Source organism: Epinephelus moara, chromosome 10 (assembly GCF_006386435.1).
Source record: "Epinephelus moara isolate mb chromosome 10, YSFRI_EMoa_1.0, whole genome shotgun sequence".
Taxonomy (NCBI): Eukaryota; Metazoa; Chordata; class Actinopteri; order Perciformes; family Serranidae; genus Epinephelus; species Epinephelus moara.
Window position 1 is genome coordinate 24080059 of NC_065515.1, and position 25722 is coordinate 24105780.

At 42.4% G+C, this 25722-nt stretch overlaps 1 protein-coding gene across 2 annotated transcripts in view; it reads left to right on the top strand.

Moving 5' to 3' along the window:
- Positions 1 to 25722, top strand: part of tle2b (TLE family member 2, transcriptional corepressor b) — a 126172-nt gene that overhangs the window by 73897 nt on the left and 26553 nt on the right. The window contains exons 5-8 of one of the 2 annotated variants that reach the window (XM_050054705.1): positions 12926 to 12988; positions 16387 to 16461; positions 19902 to 20082; positions 22712 to 22728. In XM_050054705.1, the coding sequence (XP_049910662.1) occupies positions 12926 to 12988; positions 16387 to 16461; positions 19902 to 20082; positions 22712 to 22728 (336 nt within the window). The remainder of the gene's footprint in view (positions 1 to 12925; positions 12989 to 16386; positions 16462 to 19901; positions 20083 to 22711; positions 22729 to 25722) is intronic. The other variant, XM_050054707.1, reaches the window with a different exon arrangement.

Consider the following 25722-nt stretch of genomic DNA (forward strand, 5'->3'; position numbering starts at 1 on the left):
CATCGCGGACGACATGAGTTTGAAGCCGTATGCAGTCTGTCAATGCAAGCTGGTGAGCTGGCACAGTGTGAATATGACTAATAGCTCAGTGTATAATATAGCCAGAGAGAGACAGAGAAAGTGACAGAGAGAAAGAGGGGGGGATCTAGTTGGTTGTAAAACTACAACCCCAACTGTGAAACACAGATTTTGTGTGTCAGAGTCACATGGCCGAGAAAGATTCCCTATGTGTGTTATTTGTGTGTTTGTATATTGCAGAGGTGCATTAATGTCCTTTGATACAGGCTTATACGTGTGTTTGTGTGAAGTCGTTGTTAGTACATGGTGGTAACTGTGATGGATATCCACCAATGTGTTGATGCATGTGTGTGTATGTGTGTGTATGTGTATGTGTGTGTGTGTGTGTGTGTGTGTGTTTGAGCAGTCAAAGTGAGCTGTCTCTCTGTATTTTTCTTTCTAAATGTTTCTGCTGCCTGGTCCGCTGCCTATCTTGTATTGTTACTGCACTGAAGGTTGAATCTGTGTCTTTATGTGTGTGTATGTGTCTGAGGAAATGTGTGCGTGTGCGTGCGTGTGTGTGAGTGTGTGTGCTTGTTGGTCTCATGCTGGGAGGCTCTGCTTGCTCTGCACACAGCTCTTTGTATGTGTGCTCTCCTCTGCTCTGTTTGGATTGGTTTCTGTGTGCCCTTGTTGCTTTTGTGTGTGTGTGTGTGTGTGTGTGTGTACTTGTATTTGTGCGCACAATTCTGAGAGTGCTTGTGTGCACGTGTGTGTGTGCCTCTTAGTGTTTGTGTGTGTGTTTCGGTGTTGGTGTGCGCTTTGCTGCTCCCCTTTCCTCTCCCACTCCGTCTTTCTTTCTCTGTTTCTCTTCCTCTCCTTCCAGAATAGAGGGGCCATCAATCAGAGGCAAGGGGGATAGAGGAAGGGAGGGAGGGGAGGAGGAGGAGGAGGAGGAGAGGAGTTGGCTCAGTGCCAGGGAAGAGGAGCTGGCTCGCTGCCCAGAGGAGAGAGGGAGAGGGCGGAGAGAGGAAAACAAGACTGAGCAAGAAAAGAAAGGAAGAGGGAGGGTGGAGGGAGATTCTGGGAGAGAAGCAGGGCAGAGAGATAGAGCAAGAAGGAGAAAGAAATGAGAGAGAATGAGAAAGAGGGCAGAGCAAAAGAGCAAGGCCAAGTGCACTGAGGGAAAACAGAGCAAGAGAACAGAGCGAGGGAAGGAGAGATACTGTGGAAGTGGAAAAATGAGCTCGCAGAATGGAGAAAGAAGAAGGCTGATTGCATGGAGAGAAAGAGGAAAGAGAAGAGGAGGAGGAGGAGGTGGGGGGCTGAATGAGAGGAAGCAGGAATGGCTGTTTTCATTGAACAGCTCTGTGCCTGCAACCCCAATCAGTGGGTGATTAGTGCGTCATTGGCTACAAATATTTACCTTAAACTGTTCACAGAGGGGAGAGCAGCCCAATTAGAAAGCAGGGGACAGAGATAAGCTCCAGGATTGTGTTTGTGCGTGTGTGATATGTACACACCCTCTGACTCGTGAAAATAAATGAGGGTATTCTGCAGCCGTGCACATGTGAGGCACTGAAATATACAATATGGCTGTTTCCAGAATGAATGAATGAATCATTTTTATTTCGGCTACATACATATTGCAAAACAAAGATTATTTCACACAAATTTTCTCACAGTCAGTTACTGAAAAAGGCTGAAGCCGCATGCTTATTTTTGCCTATCTCATATTAACATTGACAGGAAATAAATAAATTAATAACTAAATACATTATACTCTAAATTATAATCCACAATTCTTTTACATTTTGATCATTTTACCTAATAATCCATCATCATTTTGCATTTTAAGGCTTTTCTAAAACTCAACATAGAGGAATACAGTTTCAAATCAGCACTCCATAACTTGACTCCCAAAACTGAAACACATCTGTATTTTACATTAGTTCTCACTTTACATGTTTCATTAATAAACAACCCTCTTAAATTACAATTTCCCTCTCACGATCTAAAAGAAATTTGAATGCAGACAGGAAGGTTTCTGTTGACAACTCATAAAAGTAAAAATTATTTCCAGTGTTTTTAAATACACAGTACCTGGAAATTTAAAGGTGTAGGATGCTATAAACAATTGATGTGAAATTATGTATTACTTCTGAAATCACTTCATAGCATGCACAATACCTTTTGATTCAAGAAAATCCCAGAATACAATGCTTCACCTCCAATACATGTCAATATTAAAGTAATTAGATATAAAATCATGATGATTCATATTGTAAGTTTCCAAAATCTGAGTTTACTGCTCAGCAGAGTAGAGTGAGCTGCTGAGGTTATGGCTGCAGGTAAGGATTATTTATATTATCAAGTGATCGTTTTTTCTTGATTGATTTATTCAATAAGCTTTATTGGCGTGACATTTCTTGTGTGTTGCCACCGCACAGTTACAATTTACAGTTATTAACAGTGTATTATTACAAATGCATAGACATACATTTTAAAGGAGGAAAAAGTGTGACCTGTGATGAGATGAATTTTATGTTGTTGTGTAGGTTGTCTCATGCACTGACATCTTGCTGCATCTATGGCGCTGACAATATTTTCTCCAAGCAGATGTTGCATTTTACTCTGGACAGAGGGTCCATCAAAATCTTGGGAGTTTACATTTAATTTTTGTAAAGAACTTTTTTCTGATGTCTTCATATAAATGCTTCTATGTCTCCACCTGTCTCTGAGGACAGAGCTGACGCAGCCTGGCTGTAATAATCCAAATCATTTGGTTTAAAGGGGCAAAAAGTGAAATCGTTTCACCGCTAGGTTTGCTGTTGTGCACTTCCTGTAGACCAAAACAAAGTGTGTCATGAGCCACACCTCCCTCTGCCTCTGCTCTCCACACCCTAGCTCCGAGTCAGATTGTAGCCCCTTTAGCTCTCGCTGTGCTCTCCACCTTGGAAATGCAATCCGGGTTCTGTCCCTTTCTTTATCCGACAACTTCTTCGCAAACGACCGTTGTTTCTTTAGAGGTAATGTCGGATCCTGGTCGTCTTCAGGTGAACGCTTCGTTCCGCACTCCGCCATTTCGCTTCGAAAATACGCGCTGCCATTGCTCACTGGCTGTAGCCTTTTATAGGGAGGGAGGGCCAAGGGCTCCGAGAGGAGGGAGGAGGCGGCAATTCACATGAACGTACATGAATGCACAGCCGGACCGGCTTGTAAACAAGGGGCTGGAGATCAACACAGAGAGTGTGTGAGGTCATGCTATACTCCAGATGAAATTACACCTATAGTTCTTCACATAGCGATTTTTTAATTCCTTCAATCTAGAAATGATGAATTTCCGCTTATTGCCCCTTTAAAGATGTCGGAAAGTTGTGAAAAATGCTGATCTCTATTGGATGCGACACAACACTGCAGCAGACGTGTCCAGTAGAATCAGCTGAAGCAACTACACTGACCATGAGGGCCTTGCTCCACTCTTCTCTTTTTTTACTCTACACGCACCTCCAAGAGGTTAAAATTACATTGATCTATCTAAGAAGAAGTTCAGGTGTATACCTCATTGTGCCAGAGGCAATGTGAAGCAGCAGAGTAACCTTGATGGTGTTTTTTACATTTCACCTGAAAGTAAATAAATCACATCAGTGCATGCTGTAGTTAAAATGATCCAGTTAATTAATTCTCTGCCAGTTAAGATAGCATAAGCTTCCAAACCCCCCTGTATAAACAACTCTATTGACACTTGAAAAAAAACACAATACACACTCAGTCTGGTACGTAACCACACGCTATAAAGACAGAGTCTGTGTAGCAGGTAGAAAACCCCGCTCCACCTCACCTACATAACATTTTGCTTAGGGGTGTAAATCACGATACTATTTTATATCAGTTCTTTGGATAACAATACAATATTTGCCGATGTTACAAAGTCTGCCACGATACAACTTTGATTAGATGCGATTTAGGGGCCTGCGATTGATATGAGTCTGTTACAGAAAAAAACTGCCACTCCTTTTCTTTCTGCTTTTGACCATAAAATATAAAAACAACACATAAATATTCTGCCAGAAAGACCTCTCTGGAAGAAATCTTTTTATTTTAACTACAACCATCATCTTAAAACTTCACTTCCGTCTTTCTTAAAGACCCGAAGGCAAACTTCTCTCAACAGCCATAAAACATGGATTTACAACAATACCTGTCAAGGGTTCATGGATAAAACAGTTGTTTTTTGCTCGTCACTCATTATCAGCTTTAGCATGTTTGCTTTGCATAAATTAGCCTAGTGGCCAGCGGACTTTTTTTCCACCACTCATAGCTTAACAAATTTCATGTAACATTACCTTTGTTCTTACTCAGAGTTGGTTTAAGGCTCTGTATCTCCTGACTAAACAGCTCAGTTGAATTTCAGCCTGCATGCACGTTTTTTTTTTCAGCAGAACATTATTGAAACAGAGCAGCTAATGTTGCTGTAGTGAGAAGTTAATGAGCGAGATGCCCGACCAGGCAGGTAACGTGTTTTATCTTGTAACAGCATTGTGTACACACACCATGTGTTCTGTCTGTTTAACTGTATTTTCTCCAAAATCAAAAATATTTCCACATCGCTGATTTATTCCTGAGTAAATAACGTTGTCCTCATTGGTGTTCTCTTGGCTGCTGCCTTCTGCTTGCTGCTGTTTGATGGTGACAGAGACTTTCAAAATAAAAGCATATCCTAAAGATGACCTAAAGATGACGATATAGATCGATGATCGTTGACCATTGAATCGTTATATAGATCCAGATCGCTGAATCGTTGCACCCCTAATTTTGCTTCTGTGCCCCATATATTTAGCCGTCAGCTGATGTTAAATTGCAGTCCCAAATCCCAAAATATTTTGATTAATATCACATAACATAAAGCAAAAATGCAAATACTCACAACTTAGAACTTCTAAGTTGCTTGAAAAATAATAAACTATTTATTAATGATCAAAATATTTGCCATTCATTTTGTTGATCGACTGATAAATCAACCGCCTGGATTATTCAGCTCTAAATGTTTAATATACAGGAAATACTGAATGAGTGAACACAGAAATAATTTTGGGCACAGCTAATAACTGCAGTGCATACACACACTATTAATGTCCAAATTTTTTTGTACCAACATTATGAACAACCAGTTAGAGGAAGTGTAAAGGTCAGAGCTTCCTGTCTCTACAAAACCATTTTGTGTAACCTTCTCTCTCTCAAGGTAAAGCTGACTGGGCACACATCCTTTTTTCCATCAACATCGTGCATAACATTCTCTCTGTGGCACGCATTTACTGTGAAGTTGCCTGTTACAGATGGGGTCCTCTGCAGTTGGAGGTTAAGTGTTTCGCTCGAGCGTTGCTCATTCTGTCTCACAATCTGCTTCCAAGGATTCAAACCAGCAACTATTCCGGTAAGGAGCCTGAGAGAGGTGCTAGGAATAGAAATAAAATAAGGGCTGGGAGAGATGGCAGAGATTTTTTGTTGAGAGCAATTAGAGTGAGTAGAGGAGTGGGGTATCACACACACACACACACACACACACACACACACACAGAGGCCCCCCCTCCATAAAGCTGGCTCGCTCAGCCGTAGTGGGACTCAGAGGCTGGCACAGCTGGCAGTGCCCGAGCACACTGGGCACCATCTCCCTCCTCCCGTGCCAATCTCAACCCACGCTCATCACATTCAAATTCACCGAGCTTTATTGGCAAGATGAACGCGGCCACTGTTGCTTGCTCGCCATCATGACGGGAGACCAAATACAATGCTGATCTTTCACAGGGAAGTGTCCTCCCCGATGTTCCAGTTCAAGTTCACTGTAGTGTCACAGAGTGTAAAGTGTGCAAGGAAAAAAACGTGAGCTTGTTTTCTGTCAGTTCATCCCTTCCTTTGAGCCTGTGCACATTTCTGGGCCTGATTAGAATGCATTGCATGTGAACCTCCATATATCACTTTATACCTCTCACCAGCCTGCCAATATGCTACAGTTACACAACGCAGGACGCCTTGTCATTCCAGGCATTTGAAAGAAAATAGCTCGGGGGCAGATCTTACTCTAAAAGGACCCCCTCCCTCTACAACAAGCTTTGTCTTTGTCAGAACAGTCAGACGCTGGCTCATTATTTAAAGAAAATTCCACGTGCAGAACCGCTGTTACACCGTCACTCTGTGATGGCTTATTTTGTGAGCGAGTGTTATTATTTTCTTCTCCAGTGTACCCACCGCCTCATCTACCCACCTATCTCGTCTATTTCTACTTCAGTTAGTCATTTTCTACATTTCCTCAAATGCCTTTTGACAGCCTTCAGAGAACAGGCAGGAACGTGTTGCATTTGCGCTGTGGGTTAAACATGTGGGTGGAGAGGGAGCGCAGTAGCAATAGCAGTAGTGATTGCAAAGTAAGTGCAGCAGAATGAGTTTTTCCAGTCAAGAAAAATTTTGAATTACGCCTCTTACGCAAAGCGCGCTTGTCCCTGCATTGCATTCTGATCTACCGAGCTGAGTGTTGGTGTAGAAATTGCTTCCTTGTGCTCTGATGGATTTCTTCCTGATGGCAGTAGAGTGCAGGTCCAGTAAGCATTTATTACTGTGACACCAAATATGACCTTTATTTTGTGTGTTTAAACTCTCACGATAATGACCTGTTGGAGGTTTCTCAACACAATGTCAGGACAATTATTGCAGAAATAATAAATTCAAAAGCCAACACAACAACAGACTGAACCCTCAGTGCCCAATTCTTCAGCACCAACTCCAACCTGCTGCAACTTCCTGTATTCGAGCCATTTTCTTTGTTTTGTTCCCTGCGATTCAAAGACTTCTCTTGTGTTTTCCCTTGATATTCCCCAGTTTTTTTCGCATCCATTTACTCTTGTGTTTAAGAGGACACACACTGACACTCACACACACACACACACACACACACACACAGGCTGTATTCTCATTACTCCTGCACACACAAGCTGTCTCCTGTGCTTCTTGTTACTTGTCGGCATCACTGTCTACAGAGCAGAGATTTTAATGGAAATACACTTATTACAGTCAATTGTAGTGCTTAAAATGTTGATAAATACATAGAGAATTTTTTAGCCCATATTTATTGTGATATGAATTGTTATTTTCCACATTCCCTGGTAATATACCCATCATACAACCTCACAGGGATCACACAGTCTTGGTTATTGCCCTCCGTGCTTTATTCCTCTTGCTATGATTTTGCTGTAAATACCACAGGGACGGCATAGATACAGTAGCTACAGTCAGGTTCCTCACCCTTTGCACTCGACAGAAACAGATGGAGCAGCTGAAATCAAAATAAGTTTCAGAATTCAACATCAGGTGAGCACACCTGTGTAACAAGTCGCTGCTCATTTGCAGGATGTTGAACTGCTCAGCTCTCGGCTTCTGACACGTTGCAGCGTCTCTTCTTCTCTGGCTGTGACTGTGCTGTCTGTTGCGTCTCGTCTTTAAGTGATTCATTTAAATGAATCAATACAGTTTGTGTGTATTAGTGAGTGCTGGTGTGAGCATGTGGTGACTTGCAAGCTCTTAGTATTGCTTCTGTTTTAAAATAAATTTGATTTGTGAATAGACTTTAGTTGACTCGACCATCCAAGATACTTACTTAACATAGAAAATATGTTTACATGGTATAATGTAGGTTAGATTTTGGATTTATGTGTTTGATTGATATACGTGTGTGTGTGTGTGTGTGTGTGTGTGTGTGTGTGTGTGTTATCTTGTCACACATTTCAGGTTGTATCATTATGCAGCAAGGCACTGTCATCATCTAAACCTTTTCCTGGTTGTGGTTATCATCCTGTCAGCGATCAGACGACATGACAAGTCTGAGCACACCGTGTGTGTGTGTGTGTGTGTGTGTGTGTGTGTGTGTGTCTGAGGCTAATATGCACCACAGCCTCTGGAACAGGCTGTCCTTGTCCTGCACTTCCTTCCTCTTCTTCATTTTCTCCTCTACCCTCATTCCCGTTTTCCTGTCCTCCATCTTTTTGTCTGTTTCAGAGAATCATTTTTGTACTCTTTGAAATGAAAAGCATTTCTGCACTTCTTTGTCCCTCACCTACATTTTATCTCTGTTTCACTTAAAGCCTCTCTCTTTCTCTGTATCTCTCTCTGTCCCCGTGCCAGTTGGCAGCGTATGTGCCCTCAGGTGTTTATTGACCAGCCCCCTCTCTTCCTTTGTATCTACCCATCCATTCATCCCTCCATCCGTTCATCCTTCCATCCGGCCAGCCTTTGCCAGTACTCCCTGGTGGCTGTGCTTTGGCAGGGCTGTGGAACGAGACTGTGCCGTGTTGTTTCTGACACCTGGCCCGGCTCAGACTGCTTCAGCCCGGCTCACTTTCACTCTATTGTAAAGCCATCGGCTGACTGGCGTCTTGGACTCATCACACCACCCACTGCCTCCCAACCAGAGCGTGGAGTTGGTGGGATGCTGTTGCGTTGTGGAAGTTAATCAATAACTATCGGGTTGTACATTTATGTAGCATATACAAAATATACAATGATTGTAGTTTCTGTGGTTTAACTTGCATTAATTGATATTGTTGTTACCATCAATCAAACAAATCAGTGCAATGAGCACAGGTAGTAGTAGCAGGGCTAAACCCAAATAGTAGTGCTTAACCCACTGAGAATTAACACTCAAATTTGCATCTTCATGTAGCCATAAGTAGCTAAGTAATCCATAACTTCTTACCCAGTGTAATGGACTGCCAAAAACATGAAACAGAAGTGTAAGCTAATCCTAACATTTCTTTTTTACCTGATACTTTATGTGTCTAAAATCATTCAGAAATTCATTAATATCATTAAATTGGTCACTGGGAAATCCACCAATTAGTCAACTATCATAGAACTTGTTGGAGTACATTTATTTTGTCCCTGGATAATATTTGAGCTGTCAAGGCCATGCAAAGCGGCTGATGTTTCTTCTGTTGTAACAGAATAGAGCTAATACTTACTAAAAAAAACTCATTTTTTTGCTCTGAATGTTTTTAATGCATCCACATAATTTAGCAGAAGCTCTATTTTCTTTGCGCTGTTTATTTCTACTTCTCTGCTATTGATTCAATAACAATTCTGTCATTGATTCTTTCAGTCAAAGTTACCGCCGCCTTTGTAGAAACAGTAAACAAAAGCGGCTCCGTAGACCGAGTATGTTCAGGTCTGTCCTGTTCTGTCTGGTTCTGATTTATGGTCCAGGATCACTTCTGTCAGACTGGCTGAGCCGGGCAATCTGAGAGGATTTGCATCCTGAGGACAACCTGTTGTTTGGTAGGGAGTAATCAGGTGCAGTAGCTGAGATGTAACTGACGGGAGGACAGCTGATTTAGAGTAGATGATGCAGCATATCCAGGTGAATTAAAGGAAACATGTATAATGTATACTCTGAATGTACAAAGTTTAGCATTTGTCTCTGGAATCAAATCATTTCCTTCAAATGTTAGTGGTCAGGGACACTAAATATTCAGTTTTTTCCTTGTTAAACCATTTCTCAAGTTCAGGTGAGTCAGTTGACCATGAGAACCTCTCTCGGGTTTGGCAAGTTACTGATTAAAATGTCAGCAGATTGTGATGTTTTCTGACGGATAACAGAACATTTCCCAATCCCCAAACCTGAAGCACAGGTTGATTCAAACAGGGCAACAGATACATTTGTTAAGTGTTATCAAAGCCAGCATGTAGAGCTCATGCAGTCATCGCTGCCTGAGATGGTCCAGATCTATCCTCCATGACTCCTCCCACCCAGCACATCATCTCTTTGACCTGATGCCCTCAGGCAGGTGCTACAGGTCATTCAAAGCCTGCACCTCCTGACTAACAAGCAGTTTCTTTCCCTGGGCTGTGAGAACACTATACAAGCAATAATCATGTGCAATATCTACACCATGCAGTATTTTTAACCTCTGTCTTTTACTGATTTTATTTATTTTATGATTTGCTATAATAACTATTATAAAGCTGTGTTTATTTCATGTTTTAGCTGGTTGTCTTGTTTGACCTGTCTTTAAAAGCACTAATGGAGTGGCACCAGTAATCTCATTATATTTAATATATAATGACAATAAAGCTTCCTCTTCTATTCTATCAGACTCTTTTAGGACTGGGTATCATTTTGAAAAATTACAATACCAGTGCCAATACCAGTACCCTTAAAGTGATACCAATATCAATAGAGTATGTCATTTAATACTTTTTTTTACACTACAATCATGTAGTATAGCCATACTTTTGACCATTTGGTGGCATCTTGGCACGCTGAACTGCCAACTACGTCAAATATACCGACTTCACCACACCTTACTCGGTATGGGTTGAAGCTCCTGTGGTAATGGGCCAATCACATGTCACATTTAGTCCAAGATCACCCATCTTTTGTATTGTTTTTCTAGATCTGGGTACAAAAAGGATAAAATGCAGGAATCCTTTGACCGGAGACGTTTCAACACCATTGGTGCTGGGTTACTGACAATACCTTAATGGTATCGGGTGAGGATGAGCGAGTACACCATTATCTGTATCTGTTCAACTAACTCAATTATCAGTATCCATATCTGTACTCAGAATGGGTCGGGTTTAACCAGAAGTGGGTATGGCTTAAACTGGAAATGGGTGGAACTGAACCAAAAGACCTTAATGGTATAGAGTAACGATGAGGAAGTACACCATTATCTGTATCTGTATCTGTATCTGTATCTGTGTCTGTATCTGTTCAACCAACTAAATTCTCAGTATTTGTGGCTGCACTTGGAATGGGTGGGGTTTAACATGAAGTGGGTGTGGCTTAAACAGGAAATGGGTGGGACAGGACCAGAAGACCTTATTGGTATCGAGTGAGGATGAGTGAGTACACCATTATCTGTATCTGTATCTGTTCAACCAACTCAATTATCGGTATCCGTATCTGTACTCGGAATGGGTGGGGTTTAATCCAAAGTGGGTGTGGCTTAAAATGGAAATGGGTGGAACTGAACCAGAAGTTGGTATTTCAAGCCTGAAATTGATCAGAAGTTGCTATATTTATTATTTATTAGAAAACTATTTACAGAACAATCTCAGGATTGAGCTTCAGATCAGTTTTGATCATCAGCAGCACAGATATTGACACATTTTACTCGGCTGATAATCGTATTTGTACATTATCTGTACAGGATCTGTACTCGGCTCAACCCTAGTATCGAGTACCACTACCCACCATGCGTCTGCCCTGTTCCCTATTTTATTTCCAGTTATCATCTTTTAGAAAAAGTGGAAAAAAATATAAAGCAAATAAAGGGATAAAGTGAAATCAAGCAGACAAACATACAGAAAGCTTTAAAATAAATTAAATCAGCAGAATAAACAGCAAAAAGAAATATCGTAAAAAACTTTTTCTCCTCTGTCATCTCTGTTCCTGTCTCTCACTGTCACTTTCCTCTGTATGGTCAGCACACACATACTATACATGCATATCTTTCCAAATATACTGAGGAGCTTAGGCGCAAGTTACTAGCCACCCACACACACACACACATACACACACACATGCATACGTTGACACATGTATGATGTGATAAGACTGTGTCTGTCCTTGGAACAGAGCTGTGTGTCTGGTGATAGCCAGTTTATGAAGTCATGATGAGAATGGCTGTAACTGACAGGCCGGTTGATCGTGTGTGTGTGTGTGTGTGTGTGTGTGTGTGTGTGTGAGCCTTTGCATGATGGTGTATACAGCCCTGTCAGTCATTGCATTGCCCTCCATCGCCCCTTTGCTGTCTTTCTCTCTTCTTCTCCAGTATCTTCAAGTGCCAGAAACATGCATTAGTGAGGAGAGAGGGATGCAGAGAGAGAAGGAGTGAGAAAAGAAAACAGATAGAGGGAGGAAAAATAAAAATAAAAAGTGAATATGGCCGTGGTAATGTGTGACAGCGGAGTAACAAAGAAAAAAGAGGAGCGAGCGACTGATGTTAGTGGAAGTAAAAGGGCGTTGGAGAGAAAGGAAGGAGGATAAATTAAAATAGAGAGAAAGGGAATAATATAGAAAAATAGAAAGATGGGAGAAAACGAGACAAAGTGGGCAAGGGAGGGGGAGCGGGGGGAGGACGGGAGGAAGAGGATGAATAGGGTAATAATGGCTCAGTGTGAGAGCTGTTGTAGAAAAAGAGAGAACGGCTGAGTGAAGAAGAGAACAAAATGAGGCTGAGGGCACTCAGACAGATAGAATTAGACACACCGCAGAGGTTCAGTGTGTGTTTGCGAGTGTGTTAGTGTGCGTGTGTGTGTGTGTGTGTGTGACACGGGGAGAGTGTGTGCTTATGTTTTTATGTGTCCGTGTGTGCAGGCAGCTGTATTCTGTGGATGGTTTGCCACGTGTGCACGTGTTGTCTGTGTGTGTGGGGGGCCAAGAAAGAGCATTTTTATGGTTTTTACGAGTTTTAGGAAATAGACAAATGTAATGGCACTCACTGGATAGCCGACTGTGACAGGTGGAGAGCTTCAGAGAGACATTCTTCGAGGTCTCCTGCTTTTTGTGAGTGTGTGTTTGTTGGCTCATTATGTTTGTGTGTGAGGGTGAGAGGGATGGAGGAAGAGCGTGTGAGGCCGGGCTAAATGAGAGTGTGATGGTGCTAAAAGACCAGATGATGACTGGAGCTCTAATGCTGCCTCCATCCTTCCACCTCTGCTGCTCACTCCCACATTTGTCTTCTCTCCGTCTCATAGAGTTGTCACCGACGGAGCTCCTCGCTCATTAGAAAGATGTTTTAATGCAGCAAAGGCTTAATGTGCTGTAAAGGTGTATCATACGCTGTGTTCATTGTGTACTTATTATCTTGCGGTATGATCATATATCCTTTTCTCTCTCCTTCTGTCTCTCCCTCATCCCCCTCTCTTCCCATCACAGGCGGAGATTGTCAAGCGTCTCAGTGCCATCTGCGCTCAGATCATCCCTTTCCTCTCTCAAGAGGTAAGTGTCACCACCGCCAGACACACTTACAGATGAACACAAAATATGCACACACATAATCAGGAGACAATTATTCACACCCCAGGCCTGTATATAGATCATATTTTCTTTGCATTCAGAATAATTAATGAATGAAAATAATAATGGATGAAATTACATGCTTAGCAAAATATAAATTCAGAAGTTCGCATGATATTGACAAAAAGATTGATTTTAATTTGTGTGCTCACAATGTAAAGGCCCTGATTCACCAAGCTGATGGTCGGCCGCCAATGTCGTGCCACTGATGGGCACCTGTTGTTTTAGTTTTTGTGGTGTGTCCCATATCATTTGTACTAATCAGTCCTTGACCGATCGGTGTTGGAGATGGCAGACCCCGTTGGTGAATGAAATTTCTCTGATTGGCAGTTCAGCTCAGTGTACAAGAGAAACAGAAGTGAGGAAAGCAAACAAATGGCTAAAGATAAGAAAGCTGAGATCGAAACAAACCTTTTATATTAGGTACAAGTACTTTCTCAGCCATTAAGCTCTTTAGCAGAAACGGTTCATAATTATTTATGAATTTTTTGCTGTAAATATAGAATTTGTTCTTTCAACATCGGGTTGTGTTGTCAATGTTCTAAGCGGCTATCTAGCGTGTTGACACTGTCCAGTCGGTGTTCAGGTTTCCCTTTTTGAATGACGAATACAGACTACCCCACACGGACGTATAAAGACAACTGGATACAGCGTAGGAGGCAAAACCCTGTTCATTCCTATGAAGGCTGCTCAGCGGTGCATGAAGCCAAAACATTCAAATGCTACGTATAACATTACCCAGATGATTGGCACTGCCTCTGCATCATTGCGCCCATACAGCTGGCGCACCAGAGACTTCCTCTGGCTGATCAGGCTACTTCTGGTTTATGTCCGATTTATACTTCTGTGTCAAATTGATGCCATACCCTACACTGTGACCTGATGTGCACCTCTCCAGAAATGTAACTACATGTCGCAGCGACACAGACCTTCTGTCTATTTTTGTAAGCTGAAACGATTTCCCTCAGTGGAAACAAAGCTTTTATTTACTTTTATTTCATAGATAAGAAACAATAAATTGTGAAGACAATAAAGCCTCCACAAAATATCCTGGCTACCTGGCTTCATATGAGCAGAGGAAATCTCCACTCGTCGCTAGGCTAATTTATACTATGTGAAGTGCCTTATAGCCTTGTGCTAATGACGTTATATTTGTCTGGAAAACGTGTTTAGTATAAGACAGTTGTTTTGTCAGTGAACCTTGTGAGTTGTAATGGAGACGAATTTTGTAACGTTACCTTTGTTAAATGTTGCTGTTGTCCCTGGCTTCATATGAGTAGAGGAAAGGTCTGCTAGCCACCAGGCTAATTTATGCAACGTAAAATGCCATAGACTTGTGATAAAAGCATTAGCATGTTGTAAACAACTAGTGTTTTGGAGCTGTAACTGCAGAGTGACACAGACAGACCATCGTACAAGTATAAGTGCTTACAACAGCGTAGGCCATGTGTGTAGGCTAGGCATAGGCTCTACATGGAGCTGATGGACAAGTATAAATCCCAATTTAGCGCTCAGCTAAGCACCCAAATGTTATCGGACCAAATGGTTCAAATTCTGATAAACAAATCCCTGTGATGCTAAAAAAAAATGCATCCACTGATTTAAAGACGTTTCCAAGATGCGAAAAGGCCTTTTTGGGCCTAATGGCATCGTGTGATGGACTCAAGTTGGAATTCCAGTGTTTGGTCACTACAGAAATTTACATCGAAGCCCAGCGCTCTTCCTCTGGGCCTGCTGCACCCATCTGTTAGTATGGAGAGTTATTCTCTCTCACACAGGTGCAGAACATATGTGCCGTGGCTGTAGTCTTTGCGGTGCATTCAGGGCGACATTTAAGCTGAGACACAGGTGAGGAAATAGTCTTCCTTTGTCACCATTAGTTCTTTGTTGTCGGTTTGGTGAATGTGGGCCTCAATACACTCATACAACAACAAATATTGCAAGTAAAACATCATTATTATCATTACCGACTTTGAGGCTTTAGTTTGGAATTTCATCCCAGTTATTGCAAGCTACCTCAGTAAGTCATCCTCTGTTGGAAAAGCAAATCTGACAATTGCAATTTAATTAAATATATCTTTATTAAACACAACATCCGGCTGATCATTAAGTGAGAGGAATCAGTCAGAAACATTGTCATCATAGTTTACCAGTGTGGCAAATACAGTTTACTGCATTACGATCAAAGCAGCGTTCCTGTGTCTGAAAGGACTGTCGTGTCAGCTGACGATCAGCTGATCTTTGTGGCACTAATAATTTCATGCCCCATGGTGTGAACATGTGCTGTCAGCTGCATATGCCTCATATGTGGTCTTGTGACTTTGCATCAAACGATCTGAGCAAGGTCAAAAGGGACTTGTATTAAACAAATATCTGTGTCACTGGAGACAATACAGAATTACTTATGATGGTATTAAAGCCAACTATGTAGATTACATAAAGAAGGCTATCTAGCTTTGAGAGTAATATTAAACTGTATTGTTTTCTCAACATTAAGATCCCATTATCATTAAATTAAATACAGCCACACGTTGCTTTGTGCCCTCTTATTATTCTACGAGATTATCACTATTTCTTGGTGTGTGCTTGGCCTCCATTAATTGCTTCTTGAAGCTATAATTTTGTATTTATATCCATTTAATACAATTTAAGTAAAAGGAGCGCGGTTGTTGAAGTTAAATATATTGTTGTAGTGTTGGTCTGACTGCGTGTGCGCTGGTTGCGTGTGTGTGAGTGTGTAGATCTGAGTACAAACCTGCAGACACACTTCTTTTTGTCTGGGAGTGTGAGTGTGCACTGATGAGTGTGCTCCCTGGAGACAGGAAGGTCACAGCTCTGTCAGTTTGATCAATATTGACACTGTGTGTCTGTTCTGTGTGTGGGTGTGAGTGAGTGAGTGTGTGTGCCAGCACTGTTGCACACATGCATATTTGCGATTGTGTGACTGATTACACTGGGATTTTGTGTAAACAGAACTGAGATTTTAGTTAGTGTGGCTTTGAGCATGTGTGTGTGCGTGTACAGTGTGTGTGTTTCTGTGTGTGACTCTTCTGTCAGTGTTTGCGCTGTGTGAATGCATGGTTGCCCAATCCAGACATTTATATTTATTCACCCTGTTCAAGCAGAGTTTGGTTGTTTTAGCACCTTTTCTCAAGTTTGGTCTATTAGCAGGTCTCACAGTGTGATTACTGACCCTACATGTGATATACATTTTGTTTACATGTGTGTGTATTTATCTATACCAGCGTGTTTATCCTTACTTTCTTCCTGTGGTATTAAATGTGTGTGTTTGTATGCTGTTTGTGTGTGTTTGTGTGCAGCACCAGCAACAGGTGGTCCAAGCAGTGGAGAGGGCCAAGCAGGTCACGATGGCTGAACTCAATGCCATTATCGGGGTGAGTCACCTCCATTCATCTTGACAACACAAACACACACACACCTGCACATATAGGCATAGCAACTGAAGACTTGCCAACTAATCTAGCAGATGAAAGTCAGCTGATTAAATTCTTTAGTCACTGGTCTATAAATAGATAAAAATGGATCATCAAATAGGTGATGTAAGATGTAAACATCACACATGAACACAGCTAATGGACAGAGAAGGGTTTTCTTTTTTGTAAACTGGACTTTGAAAATGTATTTTTTGATGCATCATCGCATGTTTCATTTTATTATATCCACTGTAAGAGGCAATCTGTTGGAGTCAGGTGTTAATCAGCGTCTCATCCAGAGTGTGTGGTGTCCCACTGTTATTTGAAGCCCAGGGATCAGTTGTGGCAGTGGTAACTGTGATGTTTCATCCTGTTTTACTGGGCTCTGTTGCCAATTTTATATTAAGCTGCTCCCAGTAAAATAACTGGGAGCAGCAATTTTGAAGCTTCCGGCTGACAGAAGTTTAAATGAGTAACTACTAAAAATTTGGAGTAACCAGTCCAACTTGCCAAATAACATGACAAACATCGTAGCTTTGGCTCAGTCTCTTGTGCAGGAACTCTTTTACAAAAACAGTCGAAGAACAGAAAGAAATCCAACACATTCTCACTCCGACCTCGTCACATATCGACGTTTGGTCACGGACCTTACATGTTCAGATACGATGTGAAAGGTACCCTGGATGCATTGGTTGTTGACATTCTGGGACGCCGTGTCAAGTTCTGCCTGTTACATGCATTGTCTTCTTTCAAAATAAACGCACTATGTAGGTACAACACAGCAAATTGATATATTTTTTCCTTCAACAACAAACACACGTGGTTAGGTTTAGGAAAAAATACCAGGGTTTGGCTTTATAATCTTACAGGACACAAACACCACTCTCCCGGGTGAAAGTTGGTGTTTGTTGGACCCAATGCCCACCCTGCTGGGACTTTTGCAACCTTAATTTTCGTTCTTATACCACCGCATGTCCCCCTGACCCCACCAAGTGCTATGAAACTATAAAGGCAACCAGCTGTGTATCATGCCGACGGCTTTTTTCGTCAGTGTCTGATGCTGCAAGTCACCGGCCAAGCGCAATATTTCCACAACTTAGGAGTGAGACCGGGTTGACAAATCAGTGATTGTCATCAGTCTTTCTTGTCAGAGTATGGATTATATTACTGCCTACCTACTGTACAACAACAGCACTGTGTACACTGCATTAATTACAACTCAGTATTAAGGTTTCTGTGTTAGATACTCTCCCTGGACGAAAGCTGTCATATTTAAATTAAACTGAAGCTAACATACAAACTGACACACACAATGTATTTTGATTTTCTGCCCAAACCTGACGGGGCCCAGTAGACCTGCCCGGTTCATGCTGGGACGAGCTGTAATTTCTTAAAATTTCCTCTGGCTTGAATCAGGTCAGGTTTGCAATCCCCCAGTGCCAGACAGTGCTTTTTAATGCACACCTTACAGTCTGTGTAATATGGGCTGTGTTGCCGTTAACCCATTATAACTAATGAAGATAGTAAGATTTAGGATTCATACCGACAAAGAATTAGAATCAGGGGGTCATTTGCTCACATGCACAATTCCAGGGCACTGCACAGGAGACACATTAAACTGGCCCTTCTCTTGTGTAAATGGCAGGAGTTGCATTGGACTGGACGGAAACAAGAGAAACAGAGAGAGAAGGGCTGCAAAGCAACGTGGCTGGCAGTGTTTGCCTCTGCTTCCCCAGTAGAGGGAGAGTGCGTAACATGCCGTGTGCATTCAAAGACAGGGATAAAGTGAGGGGCACAGCCGGCTCTGCCGAACCTGTCGTGTGTGAGACGCAGATCTGACGACAGACTCTTGAAATAACAGAAGAAAGAAAAGGAGGAGAGGTCGTGCTAGGAAAGTTAGCAGCCCTCGGCTTGTGATAAATGTTTTAGTTTTATTAGTTTTGTTTTAGCTTTTTATTTACAGTGTAAATTCAGGTTTTTAATCAGGCCTGGGCCCAAAACTGCTGCCATGGTTTGGGCTCAGTTTGAGCTTCGACAGACACTGTTCCGATAGAAGCTCTAAACAAAATACATGCCTTAACTACACCGATAACTTTTGACACGCTCATAACACACCTACACTTAACAGCGCATGATCACCTGACCAAGGCCAACATATTATTATCACATGCTTGTCTGCACATATATGTCTTAACATGCACACACAGACGCAGTGATGCTCCTGAGTGCCCTCGCAGACGGGGCTTTCCAGAGCTTGTCAGAGCACTGATCACATTACTGTCTACTTAAAGCCCTTTGTTTCTCCCAGCACTACAAACACCGCCGTCTCTAAGGTGTGTGTGTGTGTGTGTGTGTGTGTGTGTGTGTGTGTGTGTGTGTGTGTGTGTGTGTGTGTGTGTGTGTGAGCGTATGTGTGTCGAAAACACCGGCTTGACAAAACAACACACGGCAACACATCATAATGCTCCCCTCAGGATAATAGCCTTTCTTTATCTCTAGCTGCTCTTTTGCTCCCTTTACTCTCTCCATCCTCCATCATCCTCTCTTTCCTGCTTTGTCTTTGTGTTCGTTTTCTTTTTTGGATTTTCTCATCTCTCCTTTTGTAATCTTTTATCATTCTTTTCCTCCCACTATGGCCTTGTCCTCATTTCTCCTCTCCCATTGTCTTTGACTACGTCTTATCTTTTGCTTTCTCTCCGCTGCACACACTTTCCCTCCCTCTTCCTGTACTCATTTACCCTCTCTCCCTATCTTCTCCCTCCCGTTCATCTAATTCTCCTTCACTTTTCACTGCCTCCACCGTGATTTCCCTCTGTTCCTCCCCATCATTTACTCCCTGACTCACACATTTTCTTCCCTCTCTTTTACCCTCTCTGTGTTTTCCCTTGGCCTCTTTCTCAATCTTCCTCCTCCTGCCTTTCCCTCATAATAAATCCCATTCATCCCCTCGCCTCCTTTCACCGACTCTCCTTCTGTCTTTCACTTTCCATCTCCTCCTTCCTCCACTCTCTGTGTGTTTCCTGACCATTTAATTTCCTTCTCCTCCATCTTTCCTTTACCTCTGTCTCGTCCTTGGTGTCCATCTTTCTCACCTCTTAATCCACTAATCTCTTTAACATCCTATCTTCCCTCATCTTATTTTCCTCTCTCGCTGTTGAGCTCTCCATGTGGATTTCATTTCATTCACCTTCTCCTTTCCTCCTATCTCTCTCACCTCCTCCTTCCCAAGCACAAACCCCACTTCTCCCAACTTTTTTCTTCTTTGTTCTTTGCACTTTCTGATGTTTATTTTCTATCCGTTTCTTCTTCACCTTGTTTTTTCTAACCAACCACCCCCCTTGTATGATACCATCTCTCCCTGACCCCTCCCTCCCCGTTCCCTCCTTTCCCTGTGGCCACAGCAGCAGCAGCTCCAGCACCTGTCTCACCATGCCCCTGGCATTCCTCTGACGCCACACCCATCGGGCCTGTCCCTGGGGGCGGGAGGCTCGGGGCTTCTTGCGCTGACCGGGGCCCTGGGGGTCTCGGCCCACCTCGCCTCCAAAGATGAGCGCAACCACCTTGATCCCGAACATCTCAGAGGTAAAGAACCGTGTACTTTTAATCCTCAGGTTTGTCTCCAAAAGATTTAAATGTTGTCTACAAGAGCCAATTGTAGCCGGAGCAGTGGGGAGTTAGACTCTGACATTTACACACGTTAGCCTACTAATTAAAACAGATTCATGACAGGAAATTCAGCAATAATTGTTGTTCCTTGTTTGTCTGAAAATAAGTTGGACCATCTCACTTAAAGTCATTGGCAGCTGCTTTTATCAACTAGAAGACAGTTTAGCCATGGTTAGAAGGCCCAGAGCCATATCTTACACCTGGCACAAAGTGATGTACAGGGCAACGCAAATGTCCTTGCTAGTTTAGACCAACACAGCTGTCATTTTCATGGCCAGCACCCACATTGTGTTAATAACAATGCTTGCGTTCATGGGCGTGTAGGTACAACCCGGCTCTTAAGCAAGGTTTATGCTTCTGCATACCTAGACGCAGAGGGCTTTGCGGAGGCATTGCGTCCCTCTGTGACCAACGCAGAGACATGATGTGCACCTCCAAAAAATTGTAACCACGCGTCGAGGCAACGCAGACCGCAAGAGCTATGATTGGTCCTTCAAACTACATCATTTCCGGCATTTCCCAAGGTTTCACTTCCTGCTGCAGTACCACAACACTGCCATTACAGACCATCGGCACAGTCACCTCTCTCTTCGTCGTACCATTTGTAATAAGAGCATTTGTTGTTCAATGTCGATCATTTCGAGCTCCAGCAACAGTCTTTCTCTCTCGGTTGCCATCTTCACTGTGACTAGAGCAAAGCCGGAAGATAAACAAACAATGAACGAGCAACGACCATAGACGTCACAGAGTCTAGGTAGGTATATAAAAGAACACAGCGCCCCCAAGGGTTCAGTCAGGTGAATTGTTGGCGTACTCCTATTTTGAGGCAGACCTGGTCTAAAGTCAGTCGTACTGTATCTTCCTGCTATTTAAAAGACACATTAATATATGATACAACATTAATGAGGAACATATAAATTACATTCTCTTAAATGTGAACATAGTACAGAGCAGAGCTGCAGAGCTGCTGTCTGACTCCACATTATTAGAGACACTGTGCGCATTTACAAACGAGGAGCAGCGTAGCATCATGGATTATTACAGAAGCTAAAAGTTTAGTTATGTTTCCTCTGTCAAATTTACAACTACAGTTTTAGTTTTGCAGCTCAATGTCCCATGATATTTGCTGCAGTGACATTACTGCTGTTACTGCATTGCTCACAGCAGAAACCTGCTTGCTTCCCAAATTTGCCCAATCCAACATGTGAAAAAACAGCGCGCCAGGTGTAGGTGCACCTGGCTTTAAAAGGGAATGAGAGATGACGCTCTGATCGGTTGAGCTCATGTTATGCCCAAAACACCCCTATCATTATTTAAGGGACTAAATACAACCTCCTCAACCCTTGCCCTTTACTTTGTGACCAGATGATGAGCCGTCTAACTAGCAAAAGTAGTTGGACACACCCTAAATGCATAAAGGAAGATATTCTGATTAATATTGGAGAAACACTGCGGTATTTAGAGCAGGATGTGAACAGGGCAGTTCAAATTGTGTAGCTAATGCAGAAGTTTTCACCCTTGTAACACTGAGTTACTCTAAAGTACCATATATCATAGTTACAGTGAAAATCTGTGTCCTTTCAGTTGTTTCAGGTCAGTGTACACAAAAGATTTCATCATTGAAAATCAATTAGACTATTCAACATGTTGAGAAGATGTTTAATAAGTTCAGTAAGTGAGGTACTGAAGCAGACTCTGAGAAATCATAGAACCATTACAAACTGAATATACAAAAATTAAATGTTTGCATTTCTGCATGTACACGTGAGCAGCAGTGAGAGAAACTTTGACTACAGCCACAGAATAATCATTTTCAATCAGATAAAATGCAAAGCAAAACTGTACAACACATGTGACTGGCAGCTTTTGTGTCATTTGTACAGGAAGTCACCTTTTGGACTGAATTTGAACTCGCTCATTTAGATTGCTGTCATAATATGGACAGACGTATTCAAGGCACTTGTGTAAATGCAGGAGAAACACTTTCTCCCAATGAACTTTCATTCACCCCGATAGAATATCTTATCTTTGCGCTCCGTTTCAGGCACCAAGCCAAGAGAGACTTTCTCATGAATAAACTGAGAGCTAGAAAGAGATAAAAAAAAAAAGAGGGAACAAGTAAGAGTAGAAAGGGAGAGAGATAGAGAGATCAATGTGTTCATATTGGCGTGCTAAGCATCTGTGTGAGAGCTTATGCGTGTCTGCAGCTGTGTGTGTTTCTGTTCTTACATAGGAGAGGAAGAATGAGTGAAAAGATAGTGAGCGTTGAAAGAGGCAGCAGGGGAAGACAGCGAGCTTTGTCTGGTTGGAGAACAGAGAGAGAGGGAAAGATAGAGAGGCTGGAATCGGGCACAATAGCGGGTCTGTATCTTTATTAGAGAGGAGCAGCCGTAGTTCAGCCTAACCTTGGCTGACTGGGGGACTGTTGTTATTATTATCAGGACTGACGTCAAACTTTCTCTCTTTTCCCCTTTACCCCTCTCCCTCACTCCCTCTTTTCTCTCTACTCTGTTCTTTTTCCTTACCTTTCTCCGCCCCATCCCAGAGGGAGCACCCAGCAGGGTGAGTAGTTGTGTATGTGTGTACTGTACGTGTCGTCTACACTCACATTTCAGTGCATGTGTGTATGTGCGTGTGTGTGCGTGTGACAGTGATAAACTGAGGGGAAATGGAGACGCACTGTAAAGTGGCCTCTAAAAAAAGGCTGTGTGGTGCTGGAGCTCAGCCAGAAGCGGCACAATAGCTGCTCAGCCCTATCAACCTTGAGCTCCTCAAGGTTTCCTCCATCACACTAACATCTGAGCTCACAGCATTTTGCTGTTATCTGGAGGAGAGTACAAATTGAGTGAACGGATGAACAAGCAACTGTTTGTTTATCAGCACCACAAATGTTCTGGTAATCTACAAGACTTACAGAACAAGTGAAAGGATTAAAATCAAGTTAATGGCAACTGCTGCCCGGAGCATGCCAGTCAGTGTTTGTGGAAACGAGTGTCTCTTGCTTAAAAGTCTTTACTTGAGTGTGCTGTGTATCCAGTGTATGAAATGGCAACTACAGGAGGCCCCTTAATGTCTGATGTAAAATTTAAATAAACACCAAATATCACACCACTGAGATCCATTTGAAAAGATGTTTCCCAACAGAACTTGTTCTGTTGTATCGTTAGTTAATATTTGGTGAGAGTTGCACAACTGCCAGTACTGCAGGAGGGGTGGGGAGTGAAACCTATTCAGACGAGTCCTTTGTGTGCATTCTGTTAACTTGTGAAACCACTGTACTGGAAAACTAAACTTGTGTTGATATGAATGAAAGAACAGTCTGAACAGTCCATGACTGGTGTGTTTTTGTGCTGTCACCTTAGAGACAGAAACATGTACTTTGCCTGATATCAGACAGAACTGTCAACTCGTTACACTCAGTTTACAGCTGCAGTCTGGAACTGCATCTACACTTACTGATTTCTGTGGGAGGGGGATTCAGTTTTCCTTAACCCAGAGGGATGCAACCTGCGGCTCTGGAGCCACATGCAGCTCTTTTTTAAGCCCTGTTTCCACCAAACACTTTCAGTATGGTACCTTTGGAACCAAAAGTACCTAGACCCTAGCGTTCCACTGCAAACAGTACTCTTAAATGTGGGCGGGGTTGTTGTCACTCACTGCTCACTGTATTTCTTTCTTTATCAGTTTGCACCTTGTTTATCGTCCACAGAACGAGGTTGCACGCCAACATTTTCAGAACAAAATAAAACAGGCTGCAGTGAGAGTGTCTCGATTGGATATTTAAAAATAGTGGGTTTGTGCATTTAGTCCTTCTCAGGCAAGCTCAGGGGTTTAGTGTTGCCAGAGTCCACTGGAATGATGCTGGAATGACAAGTGAGGATTGGGATATATGCAGTTCACATAATCCAGTCGAAATTAATATACATTTTTAAATGCTTAAAGATCCACTCATTACTAAAAGTGTATGTCATCCAAAAGAGACAATAAAAACTAAAGTCATAGCAGGTGTGCTGATGGATTCACGTCGTCAGCTCATGCATTGAGCAACATAACAGGTAAATGTTCCACCTTAAAACTTGCCGGCAGTCGGCCCAGTGAATTAAGTTATTTTTTCTCAGACTCCAGCTGCTGCAAGAGGCAGCAAATCATCCTTTCATTTTATAGTTACAGTTTACTAATAAAACTCTCCACAGTATGAACAGTGATTACATGAGCCTCAAAACCAGCCACAACTCAGCCCTGAGCAGAGTGACCGTCCGTTATTGACCAATCAACGGACTGCAGTGTTCACAGCTCCACCTTTTAGTAGCAGATCTGTGTGCTAGGTACCCCAACAGAGAGGGGACCAAAAATGGTAATGGTACGGGACGGTTTCATTGGTACCATCCACAACTTTTCACAGTAGCATAAACTTATATGGAAATGAATAACACTGTGAGTTTTTACTTGTTTTAAAAGTCCATTGTGAAGGATTTAGTGGCATCTGGCGATGAGGTTGCAGATTGCAACCAACTGAAATTTCTCTCATGTGCCAAGTGTGTATGAGAACTGTTGTGGTTGATGCAAAAACACAAATGGCCTATCCAGAGCCGGTGTTTGGTTTGTCTATTCTGGGCTACTGTAGAAACAACATGGCAGACTCTGTGGAAAAGGACCCTGCTCTAAGGTTATGAAAACACAACTATACTTATTTTCAGATGATTATACACTAATGAAGACATAGTTATAAATATTATATGCCGTTTCAGCCAGTAGATGCCCCTAAATCCTACACACTGGACCTTTAAACCAATCACAGTCTTCTTGAGCGGCGCAGGAGGCCCAGGATTCAGCGCCGTTGCAAATTAGTGTCAGGAGGGAACTTGTTTTGGTGGAGAGGGGAGTGCTGGCATTAAAATGGCTAAATCCCTACAGAAGAAAACACCACTAAAACATTCAAAGATATTTTAGTGTGTAGGTTGCTAGCTCGGGGTTGTTCTTGTTGTTTCACGCACAGAGCTAAAACCAAGTGTGGAGATAGGCGGGGCTTTGCAAGACGAGTTTCACATAGCAACAGGGTTTTTGAAAATGGTAACATACAGGAAGCATGTTACGGTCTGATATAGGCGGCCAGTGACAGTCCACATCCTGTGAGCCTGATTATCTTCTAACACGATGCATGTTGCTGTCACACTGATTTATACATTAATGTTACTTGTGCTGGACGGAGTGACTCAGTGTTCAGTAACACAGACGAGGCTGTTTGAAGCTCATATCCAACAGTCTGTTAATTAAGTGTGAAGGTGAGATGTGACCGTGCGGTGGCTCAGGTTACCTTAATTGATGGGTTTAAAGAAAAAACAAAATCCATCCTCAGAAAAATCGAGTGAATGCAACATGCAGTGAAACATGAAATGTATACAAGTGTTCATCTTGCCTCACAGGTTTTGCACATATTTTATGTCACTGTAGTTCAAAGTCCCCGTTAATCGTCTGGAGAATTAATGCAGTGCAAATGGGCTGATTGAAATTCAGTGGACGTCTATGGCTTGTCCTATTCTCTCTGGCTGCAGATTG